Raw genomic sequence first — 18,835 nt, 5'->3', positions numbered from 1 at the left:
GATGAGTTATAAACGTAATAAAATTTTCGCAGTTCCAAAAACTCGTGGGTGGCGCAAGGAGACATCAGTTCTACTCAAATCATCGAAGATTTCGAATCTCAGAAAAAGAAGAACAAAAAATCGAGGACTGAGAACAAGACAGTTATTAATCCAAACGAGAACATCACCGTCTTAAAGACACCTCTCCATGTGGTCAAGAAAAAGATCGAGGACAAGAAATGGGTGGCCGAGAGCATCCTGTCCTACCGAGGGTCAGGGGAGTGCATCGAGTATCTTACCAAATGGTGATGTCTTGCATTACTGTGCAGGGAGGGATGTAGAAAGGCCTCCTACCTCACTTCCGACGTGGTGAAACTCCATTTCGTCCACTTGTTGGTTGCTTATTTGGAATCGTTGGTTGAGTTTGAGTGATTGTTTAATACAGTTATCAAAAAAGAGTAAATCAGTTATTAGAACAAATAGGCTGATATGAATTAGCTCGGTGTTTTGGTAGAAACTTGAAATCAGAGGGAACAGGACCAAGAAGGAGTTCACTTATTTTAATCCAGTCGGCACAGTTAGCACTGCCCATGAGTGTCTCCAAATCATCCCTGCCGTAGTAGGAGGGGGGACGCTGATTTATCATTTGGGGGACTACTTCCAGCAGACCGACAGGGATATATCTAATAATAAACCACACACATCACCGATGCAGGAAAGATAGCCACTCCAACAGAAAGCGTCGACACGTCTCGACTCCACGTTGATCGGATCCCCAATGCTCCAATCCATAGTCACGGAATTGCTCAAGAATGCCGAATCTCTCTCTCGAAGAAATGTCCCAGTCACGTCGTTCTGATATTTCCGTGAATATCCACGGTTTGATGAGAGCTCCCCTTCGCAATGGAGAGACAGGAATACCTCCCAATCATTATTCCTGCCATTCCAGGAATCTGTTCTTTGCGGGCGACATAGTCCGAATAACTGAGGATATCTCCATTCCCGAAGAGAGGAATACTCCCCGCGGCATCCACACATCCCTCAATTGTGGACCAGTCGGCCGTCTTGCTGTAGCGTTGTTCCCGAGACCTCCCATGCACCTACAACTGATGTCCCTACAATACCGTGAACAGACTTGCATTGCCAGCCTCTCTCAGTCTCTCAATCACGGACACAACCACATTGTTGGCATTAGTAATCCCAGTTCGGAGCTTCACGGAGATTGGGAGGCGGGACACTCTGGCCATACTCCCCACCATGTCCACAAGTCGAGCAGGACGCCCCAACAAGGCACTTCCCGCTCCCTGAGAATAAGCCAGCAGAACTCACCTTCTGGTAAATGCAGTCGATGGGACAACCCACGTTCACATCCAAAAAGTCCACGGAAAAACAATCCTCCGAGAACATTCGGGCACAGGCAGCCATTGACTGGGATGTCCCTCCACACAGCTGCACTCCAAACAATTTCTCGGATTCGTGTCTTTTGACCAATGCCCACTCGGACTGCTTCCCCGACAGCAGACCGCCTGCCACTGCCATTTCAGAACACGTGATTTGAGCTCCCAGCCCAACGCAGACTCGCCGGAATGGAAGGTTCCCCACCTTGGATGTCATCAATTGACAGAACAGTTGTCAGAGGAGCCAAATAGAGTTTGTCTCGCCATTCAACGTCCTTCCTGACTCGAGGCTCACAGTCCATTTCCCTCACAGTCGAGTTTTTAGTGCGGCAATCTTCTTTCATCTGTTTGATCAAATTCCTCGTCTGGTTGGTGAGTGCATTGGAAATGGCATATGAACTGTGAGGAGTGTCTCCACTGCAGGGTGGTCGGCGAACAGACAAAACGGTCCGTGCGGGCACTTTCCGTATTTGGTGGTGAAAATGCAGGTTCCTTCCAGTTTGTGAGTGGCCATGTTGGGGGAGTGGCTGTAGCGACAGTCTGCCCCGAATGGACAGGGTTCCCCACGTGCAATGTTGGTGCATTGGCGTTTAGCCTGGGATGCATTTTGAGGACGTCTTTTGTTGCGTCCCACCAACTTGTGTTGTCCTCTCTCCACCCTTTACTTGAGGGGGAGTTGAGTACTTTGCGATTGAATTTTTGTCCTGCTCGCTTAAATATTCTTCGGATAAAATTCTTTCGGCATTTTCTCGAATGAATCTAGTCGTGTCATAAAATGGCAACTCTTTCTTCACAGGAGCAAGGTTCATTATAAATCACGTTTTTTATATAATTCCACTAAATTGGAATCAAATTATTTGAATTAAATGAAAAATAATTAATGAATAGATTAAGGCAGTTTAGGTCTAAAACTACTAAGACGTTGCCCCTCGGGATCGCAATGGAGATTATTTGGAACAGCCATTGCTTCTCTCGATCAATTGTCCAATTCCCCCAACGAGATCGAGAGATTTGAGGTCATGGCTTCGGATTTTTCAAAGTAGATCGGGAAAAGATCGAGATTTTAAGTTCTTCTGCCTTTATAACAGCTGACCCTGAACTGATTGCCGAGTCAACCAGATTCGTTTTCGAGAATATTTCCCTACACGTAGAGTCCCACGCGAGGCATTTCCCATTAATCCACGAAAAAATGATGACTCCATCGGGACGTTTCTCTTCTCAACGGTCAAACACAACAGGTTCCAGTTCGGTAGGGAATCCAGCGGCTTGTAACGCAGCCGAAATAATCTCGTTGATGGCGGAGTGTCTGGGTACACGGCCAGCACTCCTTCTGTATGAAGGGGGTTTAATCCTTTGGTATAGACTTTATTCCCACATCAGTATTGGCTCCCCTGCAGACATTAAGGCCCAAGCGCAGTGCTACGCCAATCCTTACACAGTCATAATTGAGAAAAGTTCCAGACTGGGAGCAAGGGAGAGCATTAAGCCACGCACCACTTTCAGGTCTAGCGGCCGCACCGAGACAAACGAGGCGGTGTTGATCCAATGTAGGTCTGTTTGCGTCGATTCTAGCTTTCATTATCCGATATCGATTCTATCTTGAAGTCTGGAGCCGAGTATCTGTGTAACATCCATTTCGACGCTCTGGGGTGGCTTCAATCTTCCCTGCCTGTTAATCTCGGGGGGATTGGCCTTCGTTCGCCCGTTTATCTGGCTCTTCCTGCCTTCCTCTCGTCCCTGGCCACCCGTGCCCTCACTGACATCGTTCTCAGAAACCTTCCCGAACGAAAAATGTCAGTTGATCACGTGGCCGCTCTGGACCTTTGGGATTCATTGTACAAAAAAGACCCAGTGACCCTGTATCCAAGCTCAATGGGATGCCATTTCTTGTGAAGCTTTGACGTACATCTACGCAAAAATTTCGATCAGCACAGACTTGCATGTCTCCGCGCAGGCTGCTGCACAGGGAGTGGGGCCTGGCTGGATGCTCTCCCTGTCCTTCCACCGGTAACCTACTAGACAAAGATTGCCTACGAATTGGTTATCATTGCGTCTTGGATTGGAAATCTGCGAAATACACAAATGTCGTTGTGGTGCTGTCATTGACCGTTTTTGGTCTACATCCCCTTTCCTGTCGTCGCAGTGCAGGGCGCGCACCACGCCATGCAGCACTTAACGACGTTATTCAGAGGGGGCTCACGGCCGCTGGGATCCATCAATCCTCGAACCCGTCGGGCTTGCGAGGGGAGACGGAAAAAGACCCGACGGCCTATCGACTTTCCCGTTTGAGTTCGGCAAGTCTCTGTTATGGGATGCGACGTGTTCAACACTTTCTCGGAGCTCAACCTTCCTTCTTCAGCTGTCGAGCCTGGCTCAGTCTCTCGCAAAACCGAGAAGATGAAGATTGGAAAGTACAAGGAGCTCTCTGAACGGTATCTGTTCACTCCATCGCCGTCGAGACTTCCGGCGTCATCGGCGAAAAGTCTCTTTCCTTTCTAAAAAAGCTTGGCCGCATGATCTCCCATAAACGGGAGACCCACGCGAGTCCAAGTGGCTTTTCGAAAGGATTCCTTGGGCCATAGTACGTGGAAACTGTGTTCCATTTACGATGCCGGGAATTTAGTTTGTTAATAACTATTTGTTAATTACATAAAAAAAAAAAAAAAAAAAAAAAAAAAGCTTTCATATTATCATTCAAATATTCAGCGATGAAATATTGAGTTTTATCTGATCTAAGCCTTAATCGAGGTTTAAAATTATTATGTGTTCACAAGGAATTCCTAGTAATCGCAAGTCTAAAACCTGCGGTGATTACGTCCCTGCTTGTTGTAGACACCGCCCGTCGCTACTACCGATGGATAATTTGATGAAATTGTTGAATCGTATAAAATTCGAATAAATATAGAATATCAGATATCACTGTCGTAATCAGCTTCATCTTCACCGACCAATTTAGTCAACAATTTTTGCATTCTCTCTTGATCTTTTCTAATCCAGAAATCCCTTCTGAATAATTTTAAAACTGGTCTTCATTTTTTCTTGTTCGTCATGATGTTATTTATCGTTTGCTATTTGTTATTACAATTTTATAATAAACAAACATCATTCTGTTTCGACGATTCTTCTGGATTGTATTTGACTGGTTCGTCAAAGTAGTGAAACAATCCCATATATTTTTTTCGCTGATTTGGATAAAAAGTTCTTTTATTATCTGCGAATTTTTTAATAGTATTTTTTCCCAGAAATCGTTCAGCTTCCATCAAAAGTTCGACCTGATAATTAAAACACAAGTCATGCCTGTTTTACAATTTTTTTTAGCGCCGCCTCTTCCTGAACTCCTTTGATATCGTGGACTGCCAAACCGACCTATATTTGTTAAATTATTTCCTGACCAGCAAGTTCATTGCAATTATTATCATAAAAATTATGAATAAAATGAAAAGCGGATATGTCACAAATGGATAAGGAATCGTCTCATTTGAATTAAATATTGTCTGATAGTCAATCTCTCCAATCATCATCACCAACATTTTTAGAAATACAATCGATCCATCAAACGGTACCTCAAAATGCTGAATTAAAAACTACCTGATTTTTGAGTAGTAAATAAAAAAGTATTCCGAAAGAAGCAATGAACAGAACCAATACTATTGAAAATTTCAAGAAAGTTTTAAGGATATTGAAAATCATGACCACATAAATCCCGAATAAGGCAAATTTCTGCATAATTGAAATCGTATTCATGCATCCAAGAAAAACCGAAACCACTGCTAGTTGCCATTGCCAGCTCTAGGAGTGAGATCATAGAGTTACAGCTCGAATTCCAGTTTCTCTGTTGCAGTTCGTAAAATCTAAAAGAGCAAGGATACAGAATGTGAATGAACAAACGTCCATAATATTCGTGAAAGAAATGTATTTAAGCGGAGCTCTGATCAACTGAGCGATTTCCCTAAAAAACAGGCATCCAGAAGTGACAAATGCAATATATTTGCAAACGTCAGCAATTACAAGATGATCTGGAGAAAAATAGGCTGAATGACATCCTGGAATACTTGAATTTTGAAGACTAAATTAATTTTTCCATAAATACAAACTTTGGTGAATTTGACAGATACAAATAAGTGGTGAGTGCCACTGTGAATATCAGGGAGAATAGCATGTTTATATAAAAGAAATACTGTCCATAGTTAACCCACTTTGAATGGATCAATTCCATAGCCAGGGGATGTCCCAGAAGCTCTTTCTTTTTATATTTGACCTTAACAATTACGTTAGAATAAAACCATCCATTCCAGTGTATGGACTATTTTGTCTTTTCTCTGAGGAGTGATGCTATATCTTGTTATATTTTCCTTATTTCCTAACCAAAATCATTTGCGTGATGACAACTTTCGACGCTGAGTACTTCTGAGTTCATATCTATCCAATCTGTGAACATATCATCCAAAAACTCGTAGTTGTATGTAATAGAAAAAGAAGGATCAATGTTTGATTTATTGTTATTTGTGATTGCTGAAGACATGACCATGTATGCCACATCTGAAAATGATCGGTCACGATACAAACCGGGCATTTTCTGGATGAGTTCTCTCATTGGAGTTATAATTTGATTGCGATTGTCGCAAAAATATTGATTTCTGAGTGCTTCTCTCCATTTACATGAACTCAAAATTGTTTGAGCAACTTCTCTAAAACGTGAGAATTGGAAAGAGACGGATGATTGTTATAAATAGCTCTGTCCAGAGAATTGAATCCATTTGAATCTCTTAAGGTCACATCAGCACCTTCGTCGATGAGAAGACTCACCACGTCACAGTGTCCCGAAGCGGATGCCAAATGAAGTGGAGTTGTCTTATCAAATATAAAAAAATTCAACATTTGCACGATCCTTTGCATCGATTGAGGCGTCGTCGTTGAGCAATATTCGACATACTTTGACATTGCCATTTGTTGCCGCACAGTCGAGAGGTGTCCATAAAAATTGGTTTCTAGTGTTTATGCAAATAAGCAACCTGGCTTCAAAGTCTGCGTTATTCTCAATGAGAAATTTTACAACTTCCTTGTGTCCGTTCAAGGCAGCCAAGTGGAGGGGGGTATTGGAGTTTTCGTCTTCGCCGTGGATCAACGAGTTATCATGTTTTGCAAGGATTTTGACAACTCTGCTGTTTCCGTTTGATAAAATACTTTAAAAATCCATTTTGAGCTCCTAAATGCATGCCTGTCTGTTCACTGTCATTTTTGAGAGTACAGTTGGATCCGTGGTTTATCAGAATCTTTAGATAACTGAACACAACTTTTAACACCTCAACAATCTTGAAATATCCCTTCTCACTAGCTTTATGAAGAGCCGTGTATCCAAAACGGTCGGTTACATTCACCAAAAAGTTCTTTAAAGCCATTGAACAGCTGTCGAGCAAAACCTAATTTAAGTTCTGAGGTCATACCGTGAGAGTGACAGATTGGTTCTTCTGAGCTGCAAGAAAAATAGAATTTCTGTCATTCTTGTCAATACTGGCAATCCTTGAACCGTGCTTCAGAAGAATTTGGACTGAGTCTGTATTTCCAAATGACGCAGCAATCATCATTGGAGTGAACCTGTCAATTTCCCTGGCTTCCAGGTTAGCTTTACTAAGAAATAAAGAATTTGTTAACTATTTTATCAAAAGTTCAATGTTTTCTGGTTTGTCAAATGCCGCGGAGACATGGAGAGGAGTCTCACCACGGGCATTTACACAGTTTACGTGTGCTTTGGCAGAAACTAGGAGATTGATGATTTCCACTGAGTTCCCTTTTGCGGCCAAATGAATGGGAAAGTTATCTTGGTAAGAAGTTTTTGTACAGTCGGCTCCGTTTGAAATCAGTAATTTAGCCACTGAGAAGTTTTCTTTTTCGATCGCAATGTGAAGAGGAGCCTTACTTTCAGAGTCCTTCATATTTACAATCTGAGACTTTGAATATATGATTATTTACAGAATCAAAATCTTGTGGGTGTTTTTTATTCAGAGTTTCAAGAACAAGCTTGCAGATTCGTGCATCCTGAGCACTGGCTGCCAGATGGAGAGGAGTCTGACAGAAAATATCAAAAGAAAGAAGACTAATCCCCTTCTCAATCAGCATCTTCATAACTTCAAAATGGCCATATGTGGCAGCAAAATGAGCAGGAGTCATTCCTTGTTTATCTTTTAACTATTTTTGCATTTTTAAGTGACCAAACTTCGATGATGATTTGATCGCATTGGAGGAGTAGTCGAAGCATATTTTCGTTGTTTCTCATCACTGCGTAGTGAATAGCTCCTTGTCCGTAGATGTCTGTCTGGTTTAGGTCTGCATTGTTTTCTTTGAGTCTGTTAAAAGTCAATTCTTGGTCATTCTTCTCTTCCTAAATGTAGTTTAAATGACAAAATAGCACTTCGGCAGTTTTGAATTTGGCTCCCGTCATTAGCGGAGTTACGTCGTCCTCTCCTCGGCAATTTACATCTTTATTCAAAATAAAAATATCACCAGCCCCGTGAAGAAGGAGCACATCGATTGCCTCAACGTTATTTGATCGGACTGCGCAGTGCAGAGGACTCTGACCGCTGTCGTCTAATTTATTTATGTTTTTAATGAATTTCGGATAAGAGAATTTTTTAAACATGATTCCCAACAATTTTGTGATTTCTTCACCAGTTCCATCTCTCGCCATCTAAAACAAGATGTAACCGATTTATCTCAACTTGGTGCAGTGAGTAAAGTTCGTTCATATAAATAGGAATGTATTCACTGTCAATCTTGTTACTGGTTAAGTTCATTGACAAAACAGTACATTTAATATAAGTTAATGTATTGCCCTCCATATTCTTTTATATTGGTTGTCAACAACAACATACCACTTTTGCATTTGATTCTTGTGGTTATCATTCTTATTCAATCTTTATCTTTTTTCCAATCTTTTTTTCATTTATTCAATACCACTTTCGCATTTGATTCTTGTGGTTATCATTCTTATTCAATCTATCTTTTTTCCAATCTTTTTTTCATTTATCCAATTAGTTGATCCCCGTTTTCGCTATCTTGTAGGAAACCAGCAGCAAGTAAAAAGCGGGCGGATGATCAAGTTTATTATACGGCGCATAGATCGACTAAAAATGGATGTTTTCGAACTTTAATGGTGAAAAAGTTTACTGAGAATCCTATGAACGTTTAAAATAAGAGAACATGTAGGGAACAATCAATTCCGTGCATAATAAATTGTGTGATATATCAGAATTTCAAAGGTAATTGTCAATTCCAGAAATACTTGTAAACTTTTTGAAGGAGGGTCTCTGATCGGCGAGTGATGTGTCGTATTATATGAAAAAGTAACTTTGTCTAAAAATTGTTTCCAATTTTTAGTTCCTTCTTTATCTATCAGTTTGCCACACCTCGTGTCAATCTTTCATTTGGACTTTTTGCCGCTACATGGTAATTAGAATCGGGTACCTGAGTATATTTATTTAAAAATACTTTTAATGGGCAAGCAAATTTATAAATATCGCAGTCTTTTATAATTTGTTCGATAATAGGGGGTTTCACAGTAAAATAAAATTGACTGCACTTTTTATGAATATTTAGTATTCCCCAGTGGCATTCTGGGTGAATAGGGAATGCAGTGTCTTCATCTCCATTTCATTTTCCAGGCCGTCGAATCCACCGCTGCTGCCCCTATTGAGAAAGGAAATGCATGCGAGGATCTCCTCCATTAACACTTTCACATCCAGTGAGGATTTTATGAAGTGGAACGACGGGTGATTTTGCTTCAATAGATCTCAGGTGTTGTCGGCAATATTGTGCCAGGCTGACCACTTAATTCTTTAGCAGGGCCTTTAAGAAAAGATTTTATATTTGTTTTAATCTCAGATCTTAAAAAATTGAGGTTTTCTGAAGAGTGCTCAAAAGTTCTATGTCCGAGAGGTTCAAAACAAAGAAGGGGGATCCAGGATTCTGTGTCACGTGACTGGAGTCCCTTTACAAGACTGCTAGGCACAAGGCAGCAGAAATCTGGCTGATTTGGAATCTTTAAAGGAATCCTTCTGGATTTTTGAATAGATGAGCGCGTTTTGCTCAGAGTTTAGAATAGGTGTAGATTTTGTCATTTTTGAAATTTTCAAGTCCAGATCTTGTATATAGAAAGAGTCAAAAAAATTTTTAGTCAGCAATGTAAGATTTAGATTTATAATTAGATTATAATAATTTAAATTATTTAATAATATAATAATTTAAATCAATTATTAAAAACGTGCAACATGGATGAAGTTAGGGCTTATTCGTATGCTGCTCTCTTACTAAACGATACGAATACTCCTGTCACTGTATATGATTAATCATAATACTACCAAGGCCGACAACCTCACTAGAGTACTGAGAGTTGCAAATATCAGCGTCAAATCATTCTTAGCTAGTTTCATCAGAGTCTTACAATTCTAGAGAAATTTGCTGATTATTATTCTCGGATTAACATCAACGATCTCATTTCCGGTTGTTCAGCCACCCCATCGGCAGCAGTACAAGCACAGCCGGCAGTGGTCGAATCTGTGGCTGCCCCTGTTGAAGAAAAGAAAAGTGCTCCTGCGAAAGCCCCCGTTGTGGAGGAGTCAGAAGACAGTGACATTTTCGGTCTCCTTTTTATATTTATGTTTTAGATGATCTCTTTGGCTGATTATCTTTCATTCTTTGTTTCGGTTTTTAAATAATTCTCTGATTTACTTTTTTGTATTGGTTAGTTATGTTCTAAGTATGATATCCTGTGGTAGCTTTATAGGTATTTGAGATTCTTTTTCATGTGTAGGCTTTTGTCTTGAAATTTTTATGTTTTTTGGTAAATGTGATGTCCTCTGTTTGGGGACATTAATTTGGTCGATTATTTTATGGAATCGAAAAGTCTTATCAATACCCAGGATGGTTGTAGTACTTTTGTATTTCTGGTGGGTTGCACACTGCCATCGTTGAGCCCATAGAATGTCAGCGGTTGGACGTCGTTCTCTGAATCCGCTGGGATTTCATGGATTTGGAGAGGAAAGCGTCGTGCCTTCATCATACTTTAAAAAGGATTTCCCAGTCGTATAGACGACTCAAGTCATACATTGCCATGCTAGAAAAAGTGAACAGCTGAAAAAGACAATAGCACCTAAGAAGAGCACTATTTCATGGATTTAGAGAGACAATTGTTGTGGTTATGCTATGGATCTCTCCAAGAGTTTTAATTTACTCTATTTTGGAGTAATTGTCGTGGCTCATACGTCGACCACGTAGCAAATCAGAGGAAAAGGACTGTGAGGAACCTTAAAAAAGAAACCTTAATACATTTGTTTAGAACTAAATAGTTCCTAGTAAAATTGACATATTAAAAAAATATATTATTTTTGAATGGGCCTCCATCGGATCCCCGGAAAAAGAGAAAATCCAAGCAGATAATTCACAATAAATATTATATTTAAATTCGAGTATTCATTTTCTAAGAATTACCATATCCCACGGAAAGAAACGGAAAGAATTACCATATCCCGCGCGGGACGAGAAACGAAGAAAAGTGAACACGCAAGAAATTCGGATATTCCTTCGTTATTCGAAAAATGTTATCAGAAGGAAAGTGCTGGCTGTTGCCTCCTTCAAAAAATGTGGACGATCTGGATGAGGCACAAGTGGATAGAAACTCGTCTTCGAATTTGACTGTACAACTCATTTGTCGAACCAATCCTGCTCTACAACGCGGAGGCCTGGGGTCTGCCAAAAACTAGAACACTCAATTCTTTCCTTAGAAAACAATTAAAACTACTCATAAATATTCGCTGGCCAAAAAGATGAGCAACGAACGAAGAATTCTCAAAATACGTTTGGTTGTTCAATCCGTTCTTTCAGTATTCCGTGAAACTCAAATTAGTCAAAATCAACAAAGATATCCCGCGGAAATATAATACACTTGTAAGACATAAGGCAGCCAAAAATGCCAAAACATGATTACTTGTCCACAAACCCAAGAATGCCCCGAGCGGGATGTGTCCAAAATAGAGGGTGGATTATATTTATTATTAAATTAAAAATCGATGATTCTATTTAATGTAATTAATTTGAAATAGGTGATTAGAATGTTAACCAATGTGATAGTTGGGGGAGTGAGTGTTGCGATCAAAGCACTTTCGAGGACATGTTCCACAATGTTGAGCAGTGCTTTGGCAGACACGGACCCCGAAATCCATCGACTATTACTGGCGGAGAAAAGTCGACAAAGGGAAACCATAAATTTAATAGCCTCCGAAGTACTAATTGCATGCACAGTGGCAGAATTACTCGAGTCGTGCGGTGGCAGAGACCAACGCCTCCTGTCTGAGTAATAAAATATGCGAAGGCTACCCGGGCGACAGGTTTGCCCATTTTGTGAGGGAAAGACTGGAGGGGGGTTGTCAGGTGGTGGACAAAGTGGAGAGACTGTGTCAATCACGGGCACTGTCTCTGTTCAGACTGAGGGGGGATGAGTGGGGGGTGAATGTGCAATGCCTGTCGGGGAGTCCTGCGAATATGGCAGTCTACTCTGCCCTCACCACTCCACACGGACGGGTCATGGGACTCGACCTTTCTCACGGAGGACAGTTGGTCAGTCCTTTCTCACTCCAGTCTCACCCACGGCTTCATGACGGCCAAGAAGAGGGTGTCCGCCTCCTCTCTCTTCTTCGAGTTCATGCCCTACCGATTGGACGTTCATTCCCCTCTACACGCTTAGAGACGGACTATGCTCATCGACTACGACCAACTGGCCACAACCGCCCGACTATTCGAGCCACAGATAATTGTGGCCGGGACTTCCTGCTATTCCAGACTGCTGGACTATGCCCGTTTCAGACAAGTAGAGAGGTGTGATGAGTGTAGATCTGTGATGACGTGGGGGCCTATTTGATGGTCGACATGGCCCACATTTCCGGACTGGTGGCTGCCAATGTCATTCCCAGTCCATTCCCCCACGCAGATGTCGTCACCTCCACCACCCACAAGACTCTCCGCGGTCCTCGGTTGTGCTTGAGTGTGGCATTGCAGATCCGGCATTATTTTCACCCGGAGGAATAAGGATTTGCCATTCCAAGTGGACTCCTCTGTGTCCCCCCTCTTCCAAGGGGCAGCACACCTCCACACAGTGGGGGCACTCGCCGTGGCCCTCCGCGAAGTGTGAGTGGTGGTGACACCCGCAGGCGATGACCCCCGAGTACGTGGAGTACCAGCAACGAGTGGTGGCCAACTCGAGGGAACTCGCGCGGAGTCTGCAACGACTGGACTACTCGATCGTGACTGGGGGGACGGACAACCACCTCCTCTTGGTCGACCTCCGACCCAATCGGCTGAATGGCAACCGTGCTCAGATCGTATGTGAGCAGGTGGGGATTGTTTTGAACAAAAACACGTGTCCTTATGACACCAGTCCCACTGTCCCGGGAGGTGTTCGAATTGGTGTTGTTTGGATGTATTTGCAGGGACGTCGGCCGTCACATCGAGGGGACTCCGGACTGGGGATATGCCACTCATTTCACAGTTTCTCCACGAGGCCTTCAACATTGGACTGAGAATAACCTCCAATACTAGTTCGACGTGGTTATTATGGGATTTAGAAAAGTTGAGTCATTTTGTGGAGGAGGTTAAACAGGATAAGCAAGTGGAGGCACTCGCCCGCCGTGTCAGAGATTACATCACTCCATTCCCTACTCCCGGACACTCTCTCATTTAGCTAACAATTACATTTCTCACTAATGAGTCCTCAAATATCCTCACAGTCACTACCTCGTTTCATTCACTGGTTCCAAACTCCTAATTAGTACTATGCGTGTATCAAAATATATCGAGGCCCAGCGTGGTCTATAAATTAGTTAAATCAATAGTTTCCGAATGCTCACAGTTTAAGCAACAATCAACCACATTTGTGGTCTGATAACATTCACCCTTTCTCGACGGATGTCATTAGCAAAGAAGGGGATATATTCGTGTTAGTCAGACCAGAAATAAATGACAAGCTACCCTGAAACCACATCGCAATACTTAACTATCGGAATCCCAAAGTTAATCATGTATAACATAGCTGACATTCATGAACGAAATAATTCGAATAATTGGCATTCCATCTCACCGAAAGCAGTTGAATAAAGTTTATTAGGAACAAGCCAGAATAAATTTAAGTACCCCACCGAACAAAAAACTAAGAGCGGATACCGGAATAGCACTCAATGAAGTAAGCATTGCTCCTCGTCGCAGTGTCCCGATTCCCGTCCCCGTCGAAAGTCTGCATGATCAAATCTGTGAATAAAGGACGAGGTGATACACTGAGCATTGTCACACCCGCAGGCACTCATTATCAGTCGCAGCTTCTCTGGCCCGCAGTAGAACCCGAATCTCGTCCCCGCGGCGGAGGGATAGTCCGCAAACTCTGCCTCGAACGTGTTGATGTGCCGAAAACTCGCTCCATTCAGACTAAAATTGGGGAGATTCCCGTCCTTCATCAAATCATTGTAGATTTTGTTGACGTCGAATGTCCCATCAATCATCCCGTTTTTAACCCGGCTCTTAAATTATAATAAGGATGGGAAACTGGGTCGTATTCCTCCTTCAAGATCAACGACCAGTTGGAACTGCCAACGGGCTTTGCGAAGCTGAGATGTGGCGTTCCCTTGAACATAATGTTCTGCTCCCACGTACTAAGATACTGCCCATTCATGACAAGTTATATGCTAATAGATTATATGTGTATCGAGCTGTTTTCCACTTAAAAATTAATTTTATATATTAAAGTAATTAACAAAATAACATTTTTTGTAGCCTATTAAACTGATATTTGGCCTAAACTCCTCAAAGTTTGATAAGTCTGAGTGGTCTCCTAGTAACCCGAGTGAATTATTATTATATAAATAATGTTAAGTTGAGAGTTGACGGCGTTTGTTGAAGTAATTTGCATTAATCACATCATTATATTTTTTGCTTTTGTTATTATATTTCACTCTCCAAAGATTTGTCTTGTTTTCCAGATTTTTAATCTAAGTATGAGGGAATGGGTCACATATTGGTTGTCCCTCTTGAGATTATCCCGGTCGAGTCGGAGAATCCTCAGTTTGCACACCAAGACAATAATCGTCGATCTATAAATAGCCATGTCCTCATACATCAGCACTACTAGTATGCCCACCATCGTCGACTTCACGAACAAGTACTTGACCAGCCATTCCGGCAGTCTGTGATCAAGACGTCTCTCCAGTCCCAAATACATCGATAGACCTCTGAAGGGACCGCAGTCGAGTGACGTGTCCAACCTAAGTCTGTCATTGACCAACTTGCCCGAAGAACACGTAGAGGGAAATGAAGCACTGGACATTGAACACCACCACCAGCACGCTTGTGAAGAATAATTCCGACGGGATAAAGTTGATGGGAATTCTGGACTGAGAACTCAAATACTTTATTTCCATCTACGATAGGCATTGGAGGAGTACATATTTGAGGAGGACTAGACAAGCGTGGAAGACTATTGTGATCACGGAGATGACGGGAACAAAGAGCATGATAATCCTGCGGGTCATCCACGATTCTTACCATTGAAGAAATTGAGTTTTGATCAACTGAATAATGCTGTCCATCAACGAGAACTCGGGATACACATTCGTAAACCAGATCCTGATGGGGAGGATCACAAGAACGGAGAGAATGTGGAAAATCATCACGGAAAATAAAATTTTGTATAGAAATTTGCCGACGTGGTTTTCCCAGCACTAAAACCGTGACTCCAATATAAACGCGCATGCAGGTCTTGGGAGTTTTGAAGGTAAAGTTGAAAACAAAGTACATGTAAACCACCAGAGGCACGAGTCTGAATAAGGACAACCTAAATGTCCCACCAATATTCGAGACCTGGTCAATTTTATCAGAATGGAGTTAGTTCCGTCATATTTCTCCAATCGCTGGAATACGTTCAGGAAGAAAGGGAAAACAATATCGAAGATAACGAACACAAGTGATGGGAAATACTGGAATATACTGCTCTCCTAGAAATGACTGATACTTCTCTACCAGATTTTCGAAGGAGACCTTATTTGCGTAGTATATAGCCATCACGCTCCCCACAATCAAAAGCAGTGTCAAGAAGGCAATCGCAGTCCTCATTGCAATCAGACTCGTCGTGACCTTGGTGGGGCCATGCTCGAGTTTTCGTTGTGTAGTGTATATTTCAAACTGGGGCGACATTGGTGACAGGTGTTACATGGAAACGACGTTTGTAGAACATTCTGTCTGACTTTTTATCCCCGTATTTTTTGTGAACGTACACCAACTGAGTAAAGTTGTTTTCGACCTTGGTGCTGTGTTTGTAGATGGCGTTCGTCCTCGACTGAGTGATCAGCCTGCGAGTAAAAAATGTTCATCACATTGTGCCCAAATAAAGGAGGGATATTCCATAGCAGCAGAGTAGAAGCAGTGGATACACCAGCTTGATATCTACCCTTAGGTTTATGAACTGAATGTAATAGTCAACAGGCTTGTATGAACCATAGAACATGAACGAGGACTCGATGTAGCCCTAAAGACGCAACAAAATAGAATACATCTCCTGTGAAGATGGCCACCAAGGCGGACCCCGTCGATAAAGTTGGTTTGGGTGCATACTCCGAGCAATTGCTGGATTTGTTCGTTGCCGCCGGATTGAGCGGTTTTCCGAATAGTGGGATAATTCCGAGAAAGCAAAACGAAATGAAAAACACGAGGAGGTTGAGGATAATCAGAATTTTCAGAAATTTAAAATAACTCATTGCTCCAAACCCCCATTTGTCTAAACTAACCAAATTGGCATAACTGTATATATTTTGGAATAATTTTGAATACAAATCCTCGAATCCAATAACTGATATGTATTTATGTTTACGAAATATTTCTCGCGGCATTGTTCTTAAAGGGTATGACATGTATTCAGACATGATTTGATTTCTGTGAGGTTAATTGGTTGTATAACATCACCGTAGTTTTATTTTGGCCGATAAACTTAATTCAGATTTTTTCAGAAGCTCATTCAGTAAGTGACAAGTTATTTTTTCGTTTTTGACGTTTTTGGAGTAATCCATGTACTCGATAATCTTATCCTTTATCAGATCAAGTTTTCGATCTTTTGTTCGCATTTTCCTCTGTAAATGATTCAGGTTTATATATTAGTAATTATGCGGTTAGCACGCTCAATTAAGTTGTTATAATACACACTCGACACCCGCCTGGGTTAATCGAATCCTTCTATGGAAAACCTTATGGGCTTTAGGGAGATAATATTTATGCATTCTCAGTTGCCACGGAACAATATTCGCCGTGGCCATTAAGGGTCTGAAAGCAGTAGACACAACGGACCCGTCTAATTTGTGGCTTTGATTTGCTCATTCAAACCATTGAAATACAAACTTCACCAAACATTAACTCGATTCACTTGTTAGCCGTATTTAGCTTCAAATTGTGAGTAAAATTACACAACAAGCGTAAATTTCAAAATAAGCTTGCAAATTTTTCCAAAGACTGTGACATGGCTATTAGAGTATTTATATCTCCAAGAACCAGGACTTGGTGAATATGCCAACTTAAATCCTATAAAGAATGACGGTCCTTTTTTCGAGTCATTTCAATCATTTAAAAATTTTTCTTATTAATTAAAAATAGTTTATTGGTCAAACTACTTTTATTTGAATTGATTGATCTGCCCAACTTATACTGCTAAGCAACCATGGTCTAAAGATGTCTACCATAAATCCGTCTCTGAAAGATAGGGATACTCAGAAAAATACGAATCCCAAACAGTCTGCTCATCTTTCAACAAAAAGAAACCACAAGATATGTGGGTGGCGTCTGTGTAATTTAAATTTATAGAAAATCAGATACCGATGAGCAATCCAGGCACGACAGGCAACTATCAAATGTATTATTAACTAAAATAAACCAGGAGCAACGCCTGCCTCCAATAAAACCCAGAAAAAACATTTATAAAACACTCTCAAACACTGAAGAATTATTTTTAAGTCACCGAGATAAATTCAGACTCTTTTCCTCACAAAACAGTAAAATTTGCAAAAGCAATTCAACCGGCCTTCCCTTAATCAAAAGTATGCAGTCCCTCGCCAGTCAACTTGAATTGGTATGTGATTGGTGTGACTGTTAGGGCCTGATCAATGCCCAGGGGCCGACTGAACTTGATACTAAGATTAAGAAAATGCTAATTTCTTCCGATTTTTTTACCAAAGTCCCTGCCTCGCCAGAAATGAAGAATGTTTTGTATCTGATTAAAGTAATCAATATTTGATGATATGTTTAGGAAAGATACGATTCTTGTCTTCAAACCTCACTGAAGGAATACTTGAATTGGCAGCAAAAACGTGATCATTGTGAAGAAAAGCATTTTTATAATTTTGAAGAGAAAAGCCGAGAAAATTTACAACTCTTAAATGAAATTAAGCGACTCGAGGATGACAACAAAGAGTGTGCATGCCGAGATGACTCGTAGACTGACGGACTCACTTCACATCAAGACAGCCGAACATGAATACCTCAATAATTATGGTAAGAAACAACAAATTCATTTCTGAAGAACGAAAACTGCAGCTGATGCCGTTGGAGGTCATTGATCGGGGGATTGTGGAGAAAATCGAAAGCCGAAGAATGGAATTAAAACAAAAACAAAGTCGATTGGCGGAAATGACGAATGACCTGGTCTCTAATTGCCAGTCCCAAGACCAACTCACGCAAATAAGAAATGCGAGAATTACTGCTCTGGTTCGTAAAATAAAACAAGTTTACCAATATTATCACAAATCATATCTCAAATGATGATTTTTATTAGAAATTTTAAATAAATGTGTTTAGACGGAAATCAGGGACCTGAAAAATCAAATCGAAATAATCTCCGACACAGCCAGAAAGCTTGAAAATAAAGCAGAGGAACTGTTTGATTTGATTGGAATTGGAGAAGAAAATAAAAAGTGAAAAAATGTATATATTATAGTGGCTTAATTACGGAAACGCAACTTGTACAGGATTGGGAAAAACATGTTTTGTTTTCTAACTACCCATTCCTTGAAAAAGCAGTAGACGAGATCAATTCGCGTGTCCCGAATAAACAGCTGTCGAACCAAAAATCTCCAGATTGGAATTTCTATATATCCTGATATATTAATTCAAACGAATTAACATATTTCGTTACTTTTTGTTTACCCCCAGAGTAGATGACTAAGCCAGTTGATAAAATAACTGGGTTTACTGCAGCATTTTAGTCCATTTTAAAGAGTGAGATTGTAATGGATGATAGTGTCTAATAATGCTCACCTGATCAGATTTTTTTCGACCAACTGCTTTATGATGAAAAATTTGCGTCATTTGAATACACTTTAAATATTAATTAATTATATTATTTAATTTATTTTTATTTAATTTATATAAACTACTTATAACGATAG

General features: G+C 40.9%; 1 protein-coding gene and 2 pseudogenes across 1 annotated transcript; 1 reads left to right on the top strand and 2 right to left on the bottom strand.

Annotated features, from left to right (window-relative positions):
* Positions 1-442: 442 nt before the first annotated feature.
* LOC115228558 lies at positions 443-1,593 on the bottom strand (annotated as a pseudogene).
* A 4,383-nt stretch (positions 1,594-5,976) lies between these two features.
* LOC115228557 (ankyrin repeat, PH and SEC7 domain containing protein secG-like) lies at positions 5,977-10,005 on the bottom strand. Its single transcript, XM_036498963.1, has 6 exons — positions 9,854-10,005; positions 9,198-9,295; positions 8,541-8,548; positions 7,029-7,324; positions 6,259-6,538; positions 5,977-6,227 (listed from the first exon to the last, which is right to left on the bottom strand). The coding sequence occupies exons 1-6, from the start codon at positions 10,003-10,005 to the stop codon at positions 6,042-6,044; spliced, it is 1,020 nt and encodes a 339-aa protein (XP_036354856.1). The 3' UTR covers positions 5,977-6,041.
* A 1,492-nt stretch (positions 10,006-11,497) lies between these two features.
* On the top strand, positions 11,498-12,941 carry LOC115228555 (annotated as a pseudogene).
* The last annotated feature ends 5,894 nt before the right edge of the window (positions 12,942-18,835 follow it).

Source organism: Octopus sinensis, unplaced genomic scaffold, assembly GCF_006345805.1.
Source record: "Octopus sinensis unplaced genomic scaffold, ASM634580v1 Contig10816, whole genome shotgun sequence".
Taxonomy (NCBI): Eukaryota; Metazoa; Mollusca; class Cephalopoda; order Octopoda; family Octopodidae; genus Octopus; species Octopus sinensis.
This window is presented reverse-complemented; position numbering and strand designations above follow the sequence as displayed.

Coding starts and splice junctions, on each gene's coding strand:
- LOC115228557 (XM_036498963.1), bottom strand. CDS start 10,005: ATGTCACTGTCTTCTGACTCCTCCACAACGGGGGCTTTCGCAGGAGCA. Junction 9,296..9,853: donor CCGGAAATGAGATCGTTGAT/GTTAATCCGAGA, acceptor TCTCGGACATAG/AACTTTTGAGCACTCTTCAG. Junction 6,228..6,258: donor CAATCGATGCAAAGGATCGT/GCAAATGTTGAA, acceptor ATATTTGATAAG/ACAACTCCACTTCATTTGGC.